We start from the raw sequence: 18482 nt of genomic DNA on the forward strand, positions 1-18482 counted from the left end.
TTTAGAAGGACTCAAGAACCTGCTATGGTTGGGATCATCAGAGTTTCTAAACCCCTGAATCCATCTTCCTATTTTTCTTGCCTTTCTCGCTATGAAGCTTCCCTGAGCCATAAGATAACCACTCAGAAGCGCCAAGAATGCTGGTGACTCATTCATTAATCAGGCCAGTGAGTTAATATAATGACTTGGTCAGTTCTTGAACATAATGTCACCTCTGCCACATAGCACCTGTGGAAACTACCTTCTCCTTTCATGTAGTATTATAATGAGGAAAAAAAAAACTCAAGGAGACATGCAAGGAAACACAAGAAGAACAGAAGTAGGAAATACAGGAGGAAAAGAAAGGGGTATTATAAGTTACCCAATATTGCCAGAATTATGTAGACACTACCTCCCCCCAAAAATAAAATAGGTACTGCCGTCCATCTCTTTACCTACACGAATACAGACATTAAAGAGGTCATGTGACTTCGCCACACAACTCAAATGTGTTGGAACCTACAAATAAACTAAAACCTTCTGACTCCAAAGGCTACATTTGTTCTACTATACGATGGTAACATAAGTGTATATGAAGAAGAAAAAATAAAGAAAATAAAACATTAGATTTAAAGATGTAATCTTTGTACATATCAGTAGAGTACTTAAGCATATGAAAGTGAAACCGAAGACTGCCCTTGTTGAAGGATTATGCTATTCCACTCACTCTATAGCACTTAATCTTTGTTTCTTCTGTATACATTTGAATGACCATGAAACCTCATAGTATGCCTTTATCTCTAGTAAAGGTTTTCAATGCCCACCAAATCACAGGACCTGATTCTTTTCCTGCCAATAGGCTCTGCCTCCCTTCTCTTGGGAAATTGAATGAACAATGTTAACAGGAACTGGGTTTATTTGACTGGTCCAGGGTAGCAGTCCATTCTCCATCTTTATCCTGTAGGGCTCTAATAAAACAAATCACATCAGACCTGCCATTGAAAACATGGGAGGAGATTTTTCTCCACACAGAAAGGACATCATAGGAAGAACCCACTACTTAGGGTGCTTATTGGATTCAATGTTGTGGCTAAAATTCAAGTGTGGCTGCCTAATTTTGTAATGACTAGTATTATCTTATGATATTCCAGGACAGTAGTGAGCACCTTATACTGCTCTTATTTTATGCTATAGTACAGAAGATATGCCTAGGGAAGTACAAAAAGGACTCTTAGCCCCTTCAAATAAGTAAAAAGAACAGTGAAATTTCCCACAGTCAACTGGACTGCAGGCCAAGGAAAATGGGAGGAAATAAAATGAGTTCAAGTATGAAACCTCCAAGAAACAACAACAAGGCTGACCCTTAAGGAAAAAAGAGTTTCGTGATGGAAAATCTTCTTCGAACAACTTGAGAGAAAGGACAAGCATATGGAACACGAGTGTACCACCAAAGAGCAGCTTGGATTGTTTTGATAGTGGTGACCATGATTTCACCACTTTGCAACTTCTGTCCATCACCTTCACCCTTTCTTCTTTTTTATCCTTCAGTTTTCTCTAACTTTCCCAACAACAATTTCCACATTTCCTTCTTTTCTCCTTTTTATGTGTCACTTTTCACCAAATACTGAGTAGCTTCTTCCCAGACCTAAGGAGGAACCCGAATAAAAGAATTATTTTGTTGTATACACAGCCCATGTCACAATGACCTACTACTACTGAGGCTGTGACACATATTCCTTGCTCATATTTCCTCAATTACATTTCCTACTTATCCCCCATTCTCTCCAGACTACAAATTGCACAAAAATGCTAAAAGTTAAGAGTTCTAATATCCTTGGGAATGGTTATATATTTCCATCTTACAGTGATTTCATATCCATGTCTCATGTTTAATAACATTTAAGAGTTTTACATGGTCTCTGATTATTTCCTGATTAACAGATTTTCCTTTGATATGTTTGGGTTTAAAGCCTTATACATAAAACAGAATAAATGATGTCTTCTAAATACATATATGAGAATAGATTAAATAGATAGGTAGATTGATTGATTGATCATAGATCAGTGTAACTGGAATTAATTGGATAATCTTTTCCCCCCCAAAGGAACTGAAGAGGAAGATGAAGGAGATGACTGTCTGTTGGGGTCTGTGGATGAGTTCTGGTGGTTTCCTCACATGTGGAGCCATATGCAGCCCCACCTCTTCCACAATGAGTCATCTTTGGTGGAGCAGATGATTCTCAACAAAAAATTTGCCTTAGTAAGTAACTCACTTTGACTGTTGCATTGAAGTAGTGTACACTGATTGGAGAAATGAAAAGGTTCTTATATTGTGGCATAGTGGCGCTTTTAAGTGGCTTTTCCATATGATCATTTAGAAGATTTTGGTATTGCCGCCTTTCAGTATGTGGCTCTTGAGTTTGTATTGAGTGCTCACCACTATGCTTAATGTTTTGAAGGATCTAATTTGAGAGGGACTTCACAAGATACAAGATTTATTATGACATTATGGTCAGAGCACCTAAGACATGGCTCCTGTCCAGAAGTTTCCTGCTGCACTGAGAAGGCAGAAATGTGTACATTAAACAATTCCCCAACAAAAATGAAATACTTTTTCAAGACCTAATGACGAACCTTACAGACACAAAACCCACAGTTCAAAGAAATAAGTATCACTGGGAGTAGCCCAAGAGGGGTTCTTCTGGAAATGAGATTTTAGATACATCCTGAAATAAGAATAAATCTTGGGGATCAGGATTAATTGAAATGAAATGAGGCTGAGGGAAAAGAGCAGGTAGGAGACCATAATGACTGTATGCGGTAATAAAGACTCAATCTAAACAGTTAAAAGCATTGCAAACATATATGTTGTGTGGATGGAACATTTGTTTGGCTGAAGCAAGGTACACCATGTAATACTGAAGGGTTTATATTCAGGACAGGGAAATTTATAGTAAAAGTTTAAATAAGCACATTATGAAAAAAATGTGCTTGTGATCAGAGAGAGTACGGAGGTACACTTACATGGAATGGTTTTCTACACCAACTGTTAGAGCTAAGAAGTTTTAGTTGGTTCTCACAGTACCTTACTTAAACATATACAAGACAAGGTTAGAATGTATACACTATATTTTTTTTCTTCAGGATATACAAGACCAAATACTTTATGGTGGCATCAGGGGCCCATATTTGTCTTTTAGCTTCAATCTACTCCCCCAAATAAAGAAGTGCACCTTTGCTACATATTGATATTTTGTCAAGAAAGCAAGAATAGTGCTCCTCCATGCTGATATTGTGAAAATGTTTTGATGGTATATGCAAACTGCTGTGAGAAGGAGAGTCATCTTTTTTCCTAAAAAAATAAACAAATAATAAACAGCATGTAAAATTGGTAAAACAGCACCAGAATTTGTAATAGAAAGTGCTAAAACTCATATCTCGAAACAGCAGACATTAATTCTGTCATTTTCAGAAATCTAGACTGTTGATATTGACAATGTTAATCAGTAATAAATTATGTGGGGAAAAAATTACTTTGTGGTTTATTTCTAAATCTGTTGAGAAAAAGAGAAAGGGATTTGTGAGAGAAGAAAATACACAAATACAGTAAAGTAAAGCACCAGTAAAAGATAAGATACTAAGAAGTGAGGAGTGAAATTGTTGTTGTTGTTGTTGTTGTTTTGATAGCTTTCCAAAAATAATGTACCAAAGCAGCTTTGATAAAAGACATGTCATTCACTGTTATATCTGCTGAAACTAGAATAGTATCTAGAACAATAGGTGTTCTATTATTACTTGAACAAATCAATGAATGCCAATATTATGTTTATGTTTAAAACATTTGCAGATGTTTGGAAGTACATATCCTAAGAATATAATTAGGGTGGGCTAATGTGGCTCATGCCTGTAATCCCAGCACTTTGGGAGGCCGAGGTGGGCGGATCACAAGGTCAAGAGATCGAGACCATCCTGGCTAACATGGTGAAACCCTGTCTCTACTAAAAAATACAAACAATTAGCCAGGTGTGGTGGTGGGCGCCTGTAGTCCCAGCTACTCAGGAAGCTGAGGCAGGAGAATGGTGTGAACCCAGGAGGTGGAGCTTGCAGTGAGCCGAGATTGCACCACTGCACTCCAGCCTGGGTGACAGAGCCAGACTCCCTCTCAAAAAAAGAAGAAAAAACAAAAAAAAGAATATACTTAATACATATGCTAGAACAGGCATGCACAGGAGTTATATGCATTTTTTAGAATTCCCAACTAAAAAGTATCACGCGTAAAGGAATAATTCAAAAACAATATCTGGTCATTCTTAACCACCTAAGTGTCAAGCGAAGCAGATTTCTTAGAAGCGTCATTCCTAACTACATGTTGGCAATTCAAATTATTGTTTTTGAAGCAGAAGAGGGTAGTTGTAATAGATATTCAGAAATAAGACCAAATATATTATTTAGTGTTTAATCAAATCCAGGACTAATAGAATTTATTTTGTTGCAAGAGGATAGATATGAAAAAAGACTGAATCCAGAACCAGGCCCTCCCCAGCCATAACAATATGAAAGAGCACATATATATAAGGCATTTGGGAACAGCAATTAGCATATAACACTCAATAGATAGCAGCTGCTGTTTTTATCATTATATCTAGTATCATAAAATTGCCATCTTTAATTTTTGCCTAGGCTCCTGAGGTGTTTGGACTGACAGGTAAGAGGGACAAAAATCCTTAAGCTTAAAAGTTTACTTTGTATTGGGATGGCATTTGTTTAATGTGAATTTTACCCAATTTCTAAGTATGTGTTAACTCTTTTACTTTCCATTAAGCATTAGGGTTACAAAACTGCATTGTTGCTGACTTTAAAGATACAGTAAGAAAAGATAAAGGGTTTCCAATTTCAACATATTTTTATTATTTCTTTTAATTCTCAAATTAACCCGGAATTGTAGGTCTATTTATTTTCCCATTATAGACGAAGCAACTGAGAATCAGAGAAATGCAGTGACTTATTCATGATTATAAAACTCACTAGCAGTATAATTAAGACCAGAAATCTTAATGCTGCATAAATTGCAGTGTTAAGTCTTCTAATGTGGCATAAAGTGTGCCCCCTCAGACTTCCTCCCTAGCCTCCCAACCCAATTCACAGGTGTGAATCAAGATTTCTTTTCTGCTGGTAATACAAGGGAATATCTGGTTATGCTGGTAATATAAAGGAAATGGAGAACTTGAGGTGGAACTCACAGGGCAACTTTTCCCTCGGATTCCCTGAAGTTCCCTAATATAGGCAGAGTCTCTAAAATGTTGGAGGGGGTCGAAGGGGTAGGGGAGACAAAAAACTAAATCTGAGGAAATTTCCACTTGACCAAATATCACTTATCACGTATACTTACAGAATCCACTTTAATTCAATGAAAAGTACTCTGGAGAAAATTCTACTTCAACTCACTAAATGGAACAAGCAAATGTTTAACCTGTGCTAATATTGCATTTCTAAATTGGATTATATCCTGCTCTTCTCTACCAGCTTGGAGGCTCTTGATTTTAAAATGAGTGTGGGTACTTCCCAATGAAGAAAATGAAAGAACATGCAAAGAAGCAGTGGGCTGTCTTGGGAGCAAATAGGTGTTCAAACAAGAATGGAGGTTATGGATGCAATACTCAAATGGGTAACTGGGTTAGAGGTCATTTAAAGTACCCTTCCAGCTAAGAGAATTTCTGAGACTCTGATCTAAAACTTTTGGGTTTCAGCCTTTGCTATCATCATTTACAGCCAAATACCTGCTATTTTCATTGTGTTTTAACAAATACATCTTATCTATTATCCTTTTGCACAATGTGGACACATCTGACTCACAAACAAATTTGATGTCTATTTTAATTTGGCTTTGAAAGCTCTAATAGTTTATTATGAAAGGTCAAGTAAATCCTTTAAGCAAACTTGCATTTGATGATTACACCCATCAGGAAATGCAGCTTTAGAGGTTGAATGGAAAAAATTTTTAGTTACCAAATATAGGATAATTCAGGGGTTAAACTGCAATTTCAACAGGGGATTTTTTTTTTTGAAAGGTACAAATTCTGAGACAAAGATTAAATGTATCATTAATAATGACCTACCACAAAATTTAAAATATTAACTGTACAGTTTTTAAAATAGAATAACATATCATTAGACAGGTAAAATAGTATTCTATTTAAACCTCAAAAAAGTCTTCAATAGGGAGGAGCCAAGATGTCCGAACAGGAATAGCTCCGGTCAACAGCTCCCAGCATGAGCGATGCAGAAGACGGGTGATTTCTGCATTTCCAACTGAGGTACCGGGTTCATCTTACTGGGGTGTGCCAGACAGTGGGTGCAGGACAGTGGGTGCAGTGCACCGTGCACAAGCTGAAGCTTGTGAGGCATTGCCTCACCTGGGAAGTGCAAGGGGTCAGGGAATTCCCTTTCCTAGTCAAAGAAAGGGGTGACAGATGGCACCCTAATACTGAGCTTTCCCAACGGGCTTAAAAAACAGCACACCAGGAGATTATATCCCACACCTGGCTTGAAGGGTCCTATGCCCAAGGGGTCTCGCTCATTGCTAGCACAGCAGTCTGAGATCAAACTGCAAGGCAGCAGTGAGGCTGGGGGAGGGGCGCCTGCCATTGCCCAGACTTGATTAGGTAAACAAAGTGGCAGGAAGCTGGAACTGGGTGGAGCCCACCACAGTTCAAGGAGGCCTGCCTGCCTCTGTAGGCTCCACCTCTGGGGGCAGGGCACAGACAAACAAAAAGACAGCAGTAACCTCTGCAGACTTAAATGTCCCTGTCCGACAACTTTGAAGAGAGTAGTGGTTCTCCCAGCATGCAGCTTGAGATCTGAGAACGGGCAGACTGCCTCCTCAAGTGGGTCCCTGAACCCCGAGTAGCCTAATGGGGAGGCACCCCCCAGTAGGGGCGGACTGACACCTCATACGGCCGGGTACTCCTCTGAGGCAAAACTTCCAGAGGAACGATCGGGCAGCAGCATTTGCGGGTCACCAATATCCGCTGTTCTGCAGCCGCCACTGCTGATACACAGGCAAACAGGGTCTGGAGTGGACCTCTAGCAAACTCCAACAGACCTGCAGCTGAGGGTGCTGACTGTCAGAAGGAAAACTAACAGACAGGAAGGACATCCACACTAAAAACCCATCTGTACGTCACCATCATCAAAGACCAAAGGTAGATAAAACCACAAAGATGGGGAAAAAACAGAGCAGAAAAACTGGAAACTCTAAAAATCAGAGTGCCTCTTCTCCTCCAAAGGAATGTAGCTCCTCACCAGCAATGGAACAAAGCTGGACGGAGAATGACTGACGAGTTGAGAGAAGAAGGCTTCAGACAATCAAACTACTCTGAGCTACAGGAGGAAATTCGAACCAATGGCAAAGAAGTTAAAAACTTTGAAAAAAAACTAGACGAATGGATAACTAGAATAACCAATGCAGAGAAGTCCTTAAAGGACCTGATGGAGCAGAAAACCAAGGCACGAGAACTACGTGACGAATGCAGAAGCCTCAGTAGCCGATGCGATCAACTGGAAGCAAGGGTATCAGTGATGGAAGATGAAATGAATGAAATGAAGCGAGAAGTTTAGAGAAAAAAGAATAAAAAGAAATGAACAAAGCCTCCAAGAAATATGGGACTATGTGAAAAGACCAAACCTACATCTGATTGGTGTACCTGAAAGTGATGGGGAGAATGGAACCAAGTTGGAAAACACTCTGCAGGATATTATCCAGGAGAACTTCCCCAATCTAGCAAGGCAGGCCAACATTCAAATTCAGGAAATACAGAGAACGCCAGAAAGATACTCCTCAAGAAGAGTAACTCCAAGACACATAATTGCTAGATTCATCAAAGTTGAAATGAGGAAAAAATGTTAAGGGCAGCCAGAGAGAAAGGTCGGGTTACCCACAAAGGGAAGCCCATCAGACTAACAGCGGCTCTCTCGGCAGATATTCTACAAGCCAGAAGAGAGTGGGGGCCAATATTCAACATTCTTAAAGAAAAGAATTGTCAACCCAGAATTTCATATCCAGCCAAACTAAGCTTCATAAGTGAAGGAGAAATAAAATACTCTACAGACAAGCAAATGCTGAGAGATTTTGTCACCACCAGGCCTGCCCTAAAAGAGTTCCTGAAGGAAGCACTAAACATGGAAAGGAACAACCGGTACCGGCCACTGCAAAAACATGCCAAATTGTAAAGACCATCAGGGCTAGGAAGAAACTGCATCAACTAACGAGCAAAATAACCAGCTGACCTCATAATGACAGGATCAAATTCACATAAAATGATATCAACTTTGAATGTAAATGGGCTAAATGCTCCAATTAAAAGACACAGACTGGCAAATTGAATAAAGAGTCAAGACCCATCAGTGTGCTGTATTCAGGAAACCCATCTCACGTGCAGAGACACACATAGGCTCAAAATAAAGGGATGGAGGAAGATCTACCAAGCAAATGGAAAACAAAAAAAAGCAGGGGTTGTAATCCTAGTCTCTGATAAAACAGACTTTAAACCAACAGAGATCAAAAGAGACAAAGAAGGCCATTACATAATGGTAAAGGGATCAATTCAACAAGAAGAACTAACTATCCTAAACATATATGCACCCAATACAGGAGCACCCAGATTCATAAAGCAAGTCCTTAGTGACCTACAAAGAGACTTAGACTCCCACACAATAATAATGGGAGACTTTAACACCCCACTGTAAACATTAGACAGATCAACGAGACAGAAGGTTAACAAGGATACCCAGGATTGAACTCAGCTCTGCACAAAGTGGACCTAATAGACATCTACAGAACTCTCCACCCCAAATCAACAGAATATACATTCTTTTCAGCACCACATTGCACTTATTCCAAAATTGACCACATAGTTGGAAGTAAAGCTCTCCTCAGCAAATGTAAAAGAACAGAAATTATAACAAACTGTCTCTCAGACCACAGTGCAATCAAACTAGAACTCAGGATTAAGAAACTTACCCAAAACCACTCAACTACATGGAAACTGAACAACCTGCTCCTGAATGACTACTGGGTACATAACGAAATGAAGGCGGAAATAAAGATGTTCTTTGAAACCGGTGAGAACAAAGATACAACATACCAGAATCTCTGGGACACATTCAAAGCAGTGTGTAGAGGGAAATTTATAGCACTAAATGCCCACAAGAGAAAGCAGGAAAGATCTAAAATTGACACCCTAACATTACAATTAAAAGAACTAGAGAAGCAAAAGCAAACACATTCAAAAGCTAGCAGAAGGAAAGACATAACTAAGATCAGAGCAGAACTGAAGGAAATAGAGACACAAATAACCCTTCAAAAAATCAATGAATCCAGGAGCTGGTTTTTTGAAAAGATCAACAAAATTCATAGACTGCTAGCAAGACTAATAAAGAAGAAAAGAGAGAAGAATCAAATAGACGCAATAAAAAATGATAAAGGGGATATCACCACCGATCCCACAGAAATACAAACTAGCATCAGAGAATAGTATAAACACCTCTATGCAAATAAACTAGAAAATCTAGAAGAAATGGATAAATTCCTCAACGCATACATCCTCCCAAGACTAAACCAGGAAAAAGTTGAATCTCTGAATAGACCAATAACAGGCTCTGAAATTGAGGAAATAATCAATAGCTTACCAACCAAAGTCCAGGACCAGATGGATTCACAGCCGAATTCTACCAGAGGTACAAGGAGGAACTGGTACCATTCCTTCTGAAACTATTCCAATCAATAGAAAAAGAGGGAATCCTCCCTAACACATTTTATGAGGCCAGCATCATCCTGATACCAAAGCCTGGCAGAGACACACCAAAAAAGAGAATTTTAGACCCATATCCTTGATGAACATTGATGCAAAAATCCTCAATAAAATACTGGCAAACCGAATCCAGCAGCACATCAAAAAGCTTATCCACCATGATCAAGTGGGCTTCATCCGTGGGATGCAAAGCTGGTTCAACATATGCAAATCAATAAATGTAATCCAGCATATAAACAGAACCAAAGAGAAAAACCACATGATTATCTCAATAGATGCAGAAAAGGCCTTTGACAAAATCCAACAACCCTTCATGCTAAAAACTCTCAATAAATTAGGTATTGATGGGACGTATCTCAAAATAATAAGAGCTATTTATGACAAATCCACAGCCAATATCATACTGAATGGGCAAAAACTGGAAGCATTCCCTTTGAAAACTGGCACAAGACAGGGATGCCCTCTCTCACCACTCCTATTCAACATAGTGCTGGAAGTTCTGGCCAGGGCAATCAGGCAGGAGAAGGAAATAAAGGGTATTCAATTAGGAAAAGAGGAAGTCAAATTATCCCTGTTTGCAGATGACATGATTGTATATCTAGAAAACCCCATCATCTCAGCCCAAAATCTCCTTAAGCTGATAAGCAACTTCAGCAAAGTCTCAGGATACAAAATCAATGTATAAAAATCACAAGCATTCTTATACACGAATAACAGACAAACAGAGAGCCAAATCGTGAGTGAACTCCCATTCACAATTGCTTCAAAGAGAATAAAATACCTAGGAATCCAACTTACAAGGGATGTGAAGGACCTCTTCAAGGAGAACTACAAACCACTGCTCAATGAAATAAAAGAAGATACAAATGAATGGAAGAACATTCCAGGCTCATGGGTAGGAAGAATCAATATAGTGAAAATGGCCATACTGCCCAAGGTAATTTATAGATTCAATGCCATCCCCATCAAGCTACCAATGACTTTCTTCACAGAATTGGAAAAAACTACTTTAAAGTTCATATGGAACCAAAAAAGAGCCTGCATCGCCGAGTCAATCCTAAGCCAAAAGAACAAAGAGGGAGGCATCACACTACCTGACTTCAAACTATACTACAAGGCTACAGTAACCAAAACAGCGTGGTACTGGTACCAAAACAGAGATATAGACCAATGGAACAGAACAGAGCCCTCAGAAACAATACTACACTTCTACAAACACCTGACCTTTGATATATCTGACAAAAACAAGAAATGGAGAAAGGATTCCCTATTTAATAAATGGTGCTGAGAAAACTGGCTAGCCATATGTAGAAAGCTGAAACTGGATCCCTTCCTTACACCTTATACAAAAATTAATTCAAGATGGATTAAAGACTTACATGTTAGACCTAAAACCATAAAAACTCTAGAAGAAAACCTAAGCAATACCATTCAGGACATAGGCATGAGCAAGGACTTCATGTCTAAAACACCAAAAGCAATGGCAACAAAAGCCAAAATTGACAAATGGGATCTAATTAAACTAAAGAGCTTCTGCACAGCAAAAGAAACTACCATCAGAGTGAACAGGCAACCTACAGAATGGGAGAAAATTTTTGCAACCTACTCATCTGACAAAGGGCTAATATCCAGAATCTACAGTGAATTCAAACAAATTTACAAGAAAAAAACAACCCCATCAAAAAGTGGGCAAAGGACATGAACAGACACTTCTCAAAAGAAGACATTTATGGAGCCAACAGACACATGAAGAAATGCTCATCATCACTGGCCATCAGAGAAATGCAAATCAAAACCACAGTGAGATACCATCTCACATCAGTTAGAATGGCGATCATTAAAAAGTCAGGAAACAACAGGTGCTGGAGAGGATGTGGAGAAATGAGAACACTTTTACACTGTTGGTGGGACTGTAAACTAGTTCAACCATTGTGGAAGTCAGTGTGGCGATTCCTCAGGGATCTAGAACTAGAAATACCATTTGACCCAGCCATCCCATTACCGGGTGTATACCCAAAGGATTATAAATCATGCTGCCATAAAGACACATGCACATGTATGTTTATTGTGGCACTATTCACAATAGCAAAGACTTGGAACCAACCCAAATGTCCAACAACGATAGACTGGATTAAGAAAATGTGGCACATATACACCATGGAATACTATGCAGCCATAAAAAATGATGAGTTCATGTCCTTTGTAGGGACATGGATGAAGCTGGAAACCATCATTCTCAGCAAACTATCGCAAGGACAAAAAACCAAACACCACATGTTCTCACTCATAGGTGGGAATTGAACAATGAGAACCCATGGACACAGGAAGGGGAACATCACACACCGGGGACTGTTGTGGGGTTGGGGGAGGGGGGAGGGATAGCATTAGGAGATATACCTAATGCTAAATGATGAGTTAATGGGTGCAGCACACCAACATGACACATGTATACATATGTAACAAACCTGCATGTTGTGCACATGTACCCTAAAACTTAAATTTTAATAACAATAAAATTAAAAAATAAAATAAAATAAAAAGTCTTCAATAGTATATACTCTCAATTGAAGAACTGTATCTAAATTTTGGAAAATGGTGGTTGTTAAAATTTTAATGATAAAATAGTTAATAGATATTTCTATCATAGAACTCTTTGCCAATATCAGATATTTAATGCTTGTATAGACAATACTATTAAAAGTAGTAGTAGTAGAACAATGTTCCTGATAACATAAAATCTTACTGAAGACTGAACTTCTAACTGCATCATCATCATTCTTTTAAATGGTGTCCTTTTTGCCTCTCTTTTCCAAGTGCAGCAGAACCTGTTAATTTACATTAGCTGGGATGTCTATTGTCAATTATAAAACTTTTTAGATTAGTGAGCGTGTTAGCTTTTCCAATATGGAAATAAAGATTATAGTATCAAAATGTAATTTAAAATATATTGAAAGACTTGCTGGCTTAAGGAATATATGATGATCTTTTAATTAGTTTGCTTGTCAGCTAGAGAATGAATGAATACTACCACTTTTATTTCAGTGATACACTTTATGAAAAGGCATATGAGATTTTCATTTTATTGACATTGAACACAAAGTATAATTCTAGTTATCCTAATAAAGAATTCCAGTCAGGTTGCAAAGAGTCCACTCAGCTGGTAGGCCACTTTAGAGTAATCCAAGCAGCACGGTTTAAGAAAGACATTGGCCATTGTTCAGAGCAAAATGACCAATATGATGAAGTCTATAATTTACTTCATAAAATGAATAGCTGAAGGAAATTCAAGAAGGCAAGAGATAAAAGAGAAGACTAAGGGATATATTATCAAGGCTACTATTCAACTAAGAGTACTGGTATGGCCATGCCAGTTATTAAAATATTGAAATGTGACAATACTTTACCCCTATCCTGCTACCACATCAGATTCTTCCCCAAGGTGTCCCAAATCTCCCCCATTAGTCAGGAACTAAAGGGGCCTGGCCCAGAAAAGAGTCTCCAGCACGGAGCTCCAGCTGTCCAGCTGGCAGCAGTTCTGATTGGTCAGTGGAGTGGCATGCTGGTTGGTAGATATTTTTCGTTATCATTGCAGAAGATAGTCAGTCTTAAGATGGAGAAGAGACTAGAATCAGTATATTTATAAGGAAAGGTATGGAAGTCATACAGATTTAAGAAGTAGAGTTCTTCCAATCTAGATAAGTTATGTATAGAGAATGGTGCTTGACATCTAGTAGGTAGTAAATGTTTGCTAAATAAAAATAAAAGTAAACATTTCTTCTAGCTCCTAAGATTCTATCATTACTGTATTAAAAGGTAGGTTTTATTATTATTCAGGTATGATGAGTCCAATAGATCAGGAGATGATTGCCATTGAAAAGGTTAGTTTGTTACTCACAGCTCCCAAGAGAGGGAGTGTGCCATGGATGCAGGGCCACAAGGGGAAGCACCAGGGTTGCTCAGGAGGCAGAGGGAGCAGGGTGGAAATGTGGTAAGAGCCTTTACTGTGGTTTCTGCAGGAAAGGTAAGGCAAGACAGGGTAAGCAGGCTCAAGATTGGCTACTTTGAATAATTTCAGTATGCTCTGAGGTGTAAGAGCTGTCTTTAGTCATCTAATACTTGGCTCTGGGGTGATTAGATCAAAGAGATAGTTGCTGAACATATGAGAGTCTGATAAAGGAAGAAGACGAGGGTAGGAGCTCTGAATTGCTTGATTTACGTTTGAGAGTGCTCTCAGGGTGGTGTTTGCTATCTCTTGGAATTGTCTAGCCTGGGAACAGCAATCTCTCCAGGGTCAGCAAGGCCCAGATATCAAAGCATCAGAAATACAGAAAATAAAGAGGCATGATGCTTTCTCCCGGTTATGTATCTTGAAGCAATTCCACAGGTTTTCAAAGCCCCTCATCATCCCAACTGTCATATTCATACAATTTCTAATTTGTCATTCTTCTTCCCAATATATGCCCCAATCTGAACATTATTGTCCACTGACGTGGTGTTATCAAAGCAGAAAATGGTAAAATATTTTTTCTTTCATGTGCACTTTACTTCTATTAATGTAGCCAAAGATCACATTAAATTTTTACACCATCATATCACACCTGTGTCTGCCTGGCCCTCTGTCCATGAGCCGTTTATTAAACCTTCAAGTATTTATTTTTATCCAGTTGATTTTTTAAACTAAATGCTAGCCTTAGAATTACAATTGTCCCTTTAATATTCCATATTTGTTATATGTTCAGTGTTTTAGTATATCAACCTCCTGCTAAAAACTGACTCTGTTATTTAATATGCTTTATATCTTTCCTAGCTTTGTGTAATCCCTATATTTTACAAGTATGACTTTTGCATCTTCAAGTTATTAGTATTGTTGAACATATTAAGATGGTTAGAGATTTGTGGTAGAGCAATACATATCCTTTAGCTGTGTTCCCTTGGTATATTTCTAGCAATTGTTTCACATCTACTTTTTCACCAGAATAGTTTAAAATCTGTTTTTCTAAATTGAAACATCATATCTAATTATTTTTAGAATTACATATTTTAAGTATCTTGAACTCCAAGATAACACTGTCATCTACTCCTAAGTTCTAGCACCTCCACATAGGTGGTTGAATCACAGAACATTAGAGGAGTGTTTAGGATGAAGACAAGCAGGGGAAAATTAGATGTAAGTAGACATACTGGATTACTAATAAATTAACCAAAGAATAGGAAATAAAACCCAGCTTTAACTAAACCAGTGGAAGTGGGATCATAAAGAAGTGAGATGTGAAAAGTATTTCTGACATAGATTCAATAAGGTTTTCAATCAGATGGATGATGAGGAAGCAAAAGAGAATAACAGGTCAAAAATAACATCAGGGTTTAAGCCTCCCGCTTTTCTATCTGTGTGTATTTCTTTAAGCTTTTTGCAAATGTGAACTGCTGCTTTTTCTTTAGAAGTTCTGTATTTCACCTACATGAGGATAACCCCTCTTACCCATATCTACAGTGGTGCAAAATGTATTCTCATTTGGATATATCATTGAACTTTTGAAAGTGATTTTGATTAGAATTCTTTTCTTTGTAAATTCCTGTCCAGATTACCTTCTTTTCCATCCTATGGGAAGACTCCATACTCTCTAACAAGATAGACATTGTAGAAAGAATTCCTCAATTCCTTTCCCTTTTTCCTCTAACAGAAATACTAGATTTCATCTTCAGCACATTTATCTGGTAACTTAAACGATTTCATAAAAAGAAAGATAAATTTAGAACATGTACTGCATGAAAATAGTGCCTTACTGTCCAAATTTATGTGGACACAAAATGAACTAACAGCCTTTATGAATTCTCCTAGAAACTCATACTAGTGGGCTGGAGTCAGATGTGGGTATGAGGGTGGGGGAGGTCTATTTCCAGATCCATGCCTGCTGCTCCCGAATTTTCACTGTTCTTTCCTTTTACGCCTTTCATTTACTTAAGATGGAGGGGGCACTTGCATTCTGAGAGGTGGTTATAAACATGGCAGAGATGGAAGTGATGGCAGAAGAAGAAGTAAGAGTCAATTCCGCATGAGTGCTCACCTTGGCTCCGCTTTGGCATTTTTGTGTCTCCCACTCCATGTTCCCACGCATTTAACAATTTCTTTCAGGTTTTTTTTTCTTTTGTACCAGCTCCTGCTACTTTTCAAAATTTTCCATCCCTACTTCACTTCCAAATTTTCAGCCCACACCTAGATTATTGCAGCAGCCTCCAAACTAGTCTCCCCGATTTCCCGTTTTTTCCTTTAATTTTTGCTCAGATCAGGAAACGTGAAACTTGAAATTCTGTGATTCTGTTTCCCTTGCATGAAACAGAACCTTACGGTTCAGTGAGAAAGATTCTTGACTCTCTTAAGGAAGTGTAGGAAGAGAAATTGTTGAGCTCCAAAATATTTACTAGACATTGTGCTTAGGGCTTTCCATACATCCTCAGTTAATTCTCCCAACCACCTGTGAGGTTGCTTATTCTCGTATTGCAAATGAAGAAAGCAAGGTTTAGAGAGCTTATATAAATTTTCCAGTGAAAGCTGGAGAAAGGGTTTTATCCCCAGTCTGTCAAATTCCAAAGCCCATGTAACAACCATGGTTTGTAAAATTAACAAGTAGCCATGCCATTGATACTGTTATTGCTGTTACACAGATCTCATAATCAAAACGTTATTACTTCTTTAAGGAATTATATTTTTACACAAATTCAGAATACAATCTGACTTTTTACAATGTTTTTCTCCTAAAGAGCTGTCTATAGGATTTATGTAGTTTCTTGTGTTTGTGATCACAGTGCTGCAAGCATTACTGTCCTGGTGGCTTTTATAAATACCAGAGGGTATACAGTGGTTATAAAAAAATCGATATCAACTTTTTATGCTTTCAGAAACATTAAACTTCACTTAAAATTAGTACTATATAGACTTCAAGATTCCTAATCAATCTTGCATATTTTCAGAGAGATTAAATGTGTGTGCAAGTACTCTGAGAATTTGAGGCTGTCCTGGATTATTTATAGCTTTCTTACCTCTCAAAGACCCCAAAGGTCCACATAAACTTCAAACTCTGAGAAAGCTGAATTAAACCAAACTTTCAATTCCTCCATTATGAATCCAGATACTTTTCTTTTCAGTTGTTTTGCTACAGCATAAAAAGTAAGGCTTCATAAATTCATTTTTTTTACATTTCCATAAAGCTTTTCTTGTGTTTACTTGAATACACCCCAGCAATTCAAAAATACCAACCTGGACTGTGCAAAGTACAAGTGTTTACATGATTCTTTTGAGTATTCTCACAAAAGCGCATCCTTTAGTGCTATGTTTACTTATGAGACACTCAACAAAGATATGACAACACTTCAAAAATTCTGGAGGGAACTCTAAGAGAGGAAAACAACATGCTCGGTTAAATGAAAATGTACTTGAAATAAATGTTGTAATTGTTAGGGAATACTGGGAGAAAATCTGTCACTCTCCCCCAAATAGTTCTTTTTGTAAAGGTTACAAGTGAAAACGAAAAGTAAAGCCAAGTATGCTACCTTTTGTAACCCTTTTTCAGTATTGGTACTACATTTTTAGCTTAACTTTTGTTACTGGAATTTCTTACTACGTTTGGCTTACAAAATGTCATTCCATTTCTTGAAATAATTTAGCTGCTAACTTGGGATAATACTTAAAGAGGAATATGTGGTGTTAAGAAGAGGTTTTTGCTTATGTTATTGCTACAGCTCTATCAAATTTATGGTACACCAGAGGTATTCCTTCCCTCCCACTTTATATGTAATATCTAGTATGTATAATAGAAGAAATGTATACTGTTTAATAAGACTTTGTTTTTAGACATGATTGATAATGATAATGTATCTTCTTTGAGGAATGTCTGCTCTGAAATAAGCACTCTGAATTATTTGAGGATGGAAGTAATGGTTAGACGAATCTTAGTTTACCTTGGTTTTTTTGTTTTGCTTGTTTTTGTTTCCCCCAAATAAAGAATACTGTTAACTAAATAAAAGAAAATGAAATGACACTTGACCAATAACTTCGTTTATATCCTTCATGCTGGACAACTCTGTGAAATCATTAGTTTTATTACCCTTACTTGGCAAATGAGGGAATTGAGGCATGGTGAATTTGCATAATCTGCCACGGTCCTGGGACCAATGAAGAGAAGCACTGAGATTGAGCCCAGGACTCAAATCTGTGCTCTCCTAAATCGGTACTCTCTTCATGATACTATCCTACTCTCTATCCCTAGGATTCCTGGTACAAGGATAATTTCATTGTCATGGGTTTGGCTATTTTGAGATACTGAAAGAATAAGACTCTTTTCTCACTGTATACTAAATTAAACACCATACACTCATCTCTTTTCCGGAGATGAGTAACTCCAGAGTGATAAGGTGACACTTCTGTTTTATAAGTTGCTATAATGCCATTCAGATTTACAAGATCTCATTATTAACACCTTTAACACTTTTATCCAAAGACTTTTGTTACTTTTATTTTATAGCCATATTTTTTGCTATCTTGTGAGACAAAGAATATCTCCTTCCTGGGGTTTCTGGATCCATAGGAATATCACTACCCAGACAGACTCACCTAAACCTCAAGTTCCAGATTTTTTTATGAGGGTTTCATTATATAGGCATGTTTGATTGTATTATTGGCCACATGATTGAACTCAA

The 18482-nt window shown here is 37.9% G+C and overlaps 1 protein-coding gene across 4 annotated transcripts in view; it reads left to right on the forward strand.

Moving 5' to 3' along the window:
- Window positions 1–18482, forward strand: part of LOC116463311 (bifunctional heparan sulfate N-deacetylase/N-sulfotransferase 3) — a 194730-nt gene that overhangs the window by 59124 nt on the left and 117124 nt on the right. For all 4 annotated transcript variants that reach the window (XM_032146354.2, XM_032146350.2, XM_058436695.1 and 1 more), the window contains exon 3: window positions 2085–2239. In XM_032146354.2, the coding sequence (XP_032002245.1) occupies window positions 2085–2239 (155 nt within the window). The remainder of the gene's footprint in view (window positions 1–2084; window positions 2240–18482) is intronic.

Source organism: Hylobates moloch, unplaced genomic scaffold, assembly GCF_009828535.3.
Source record: "Hylobates moloch isolate HMO894 unplaced genomic scaffold, HMol_V3 SCAFFOLD_3, whole genome shotgun sequence".
Classification (NCBI taxonomy): domain Eukaryota; kingdom Metazoa; phylum Chordata; class Mammalia; order Primates; family Hylobatidae; genus Hylobates; species Hylobates moloch.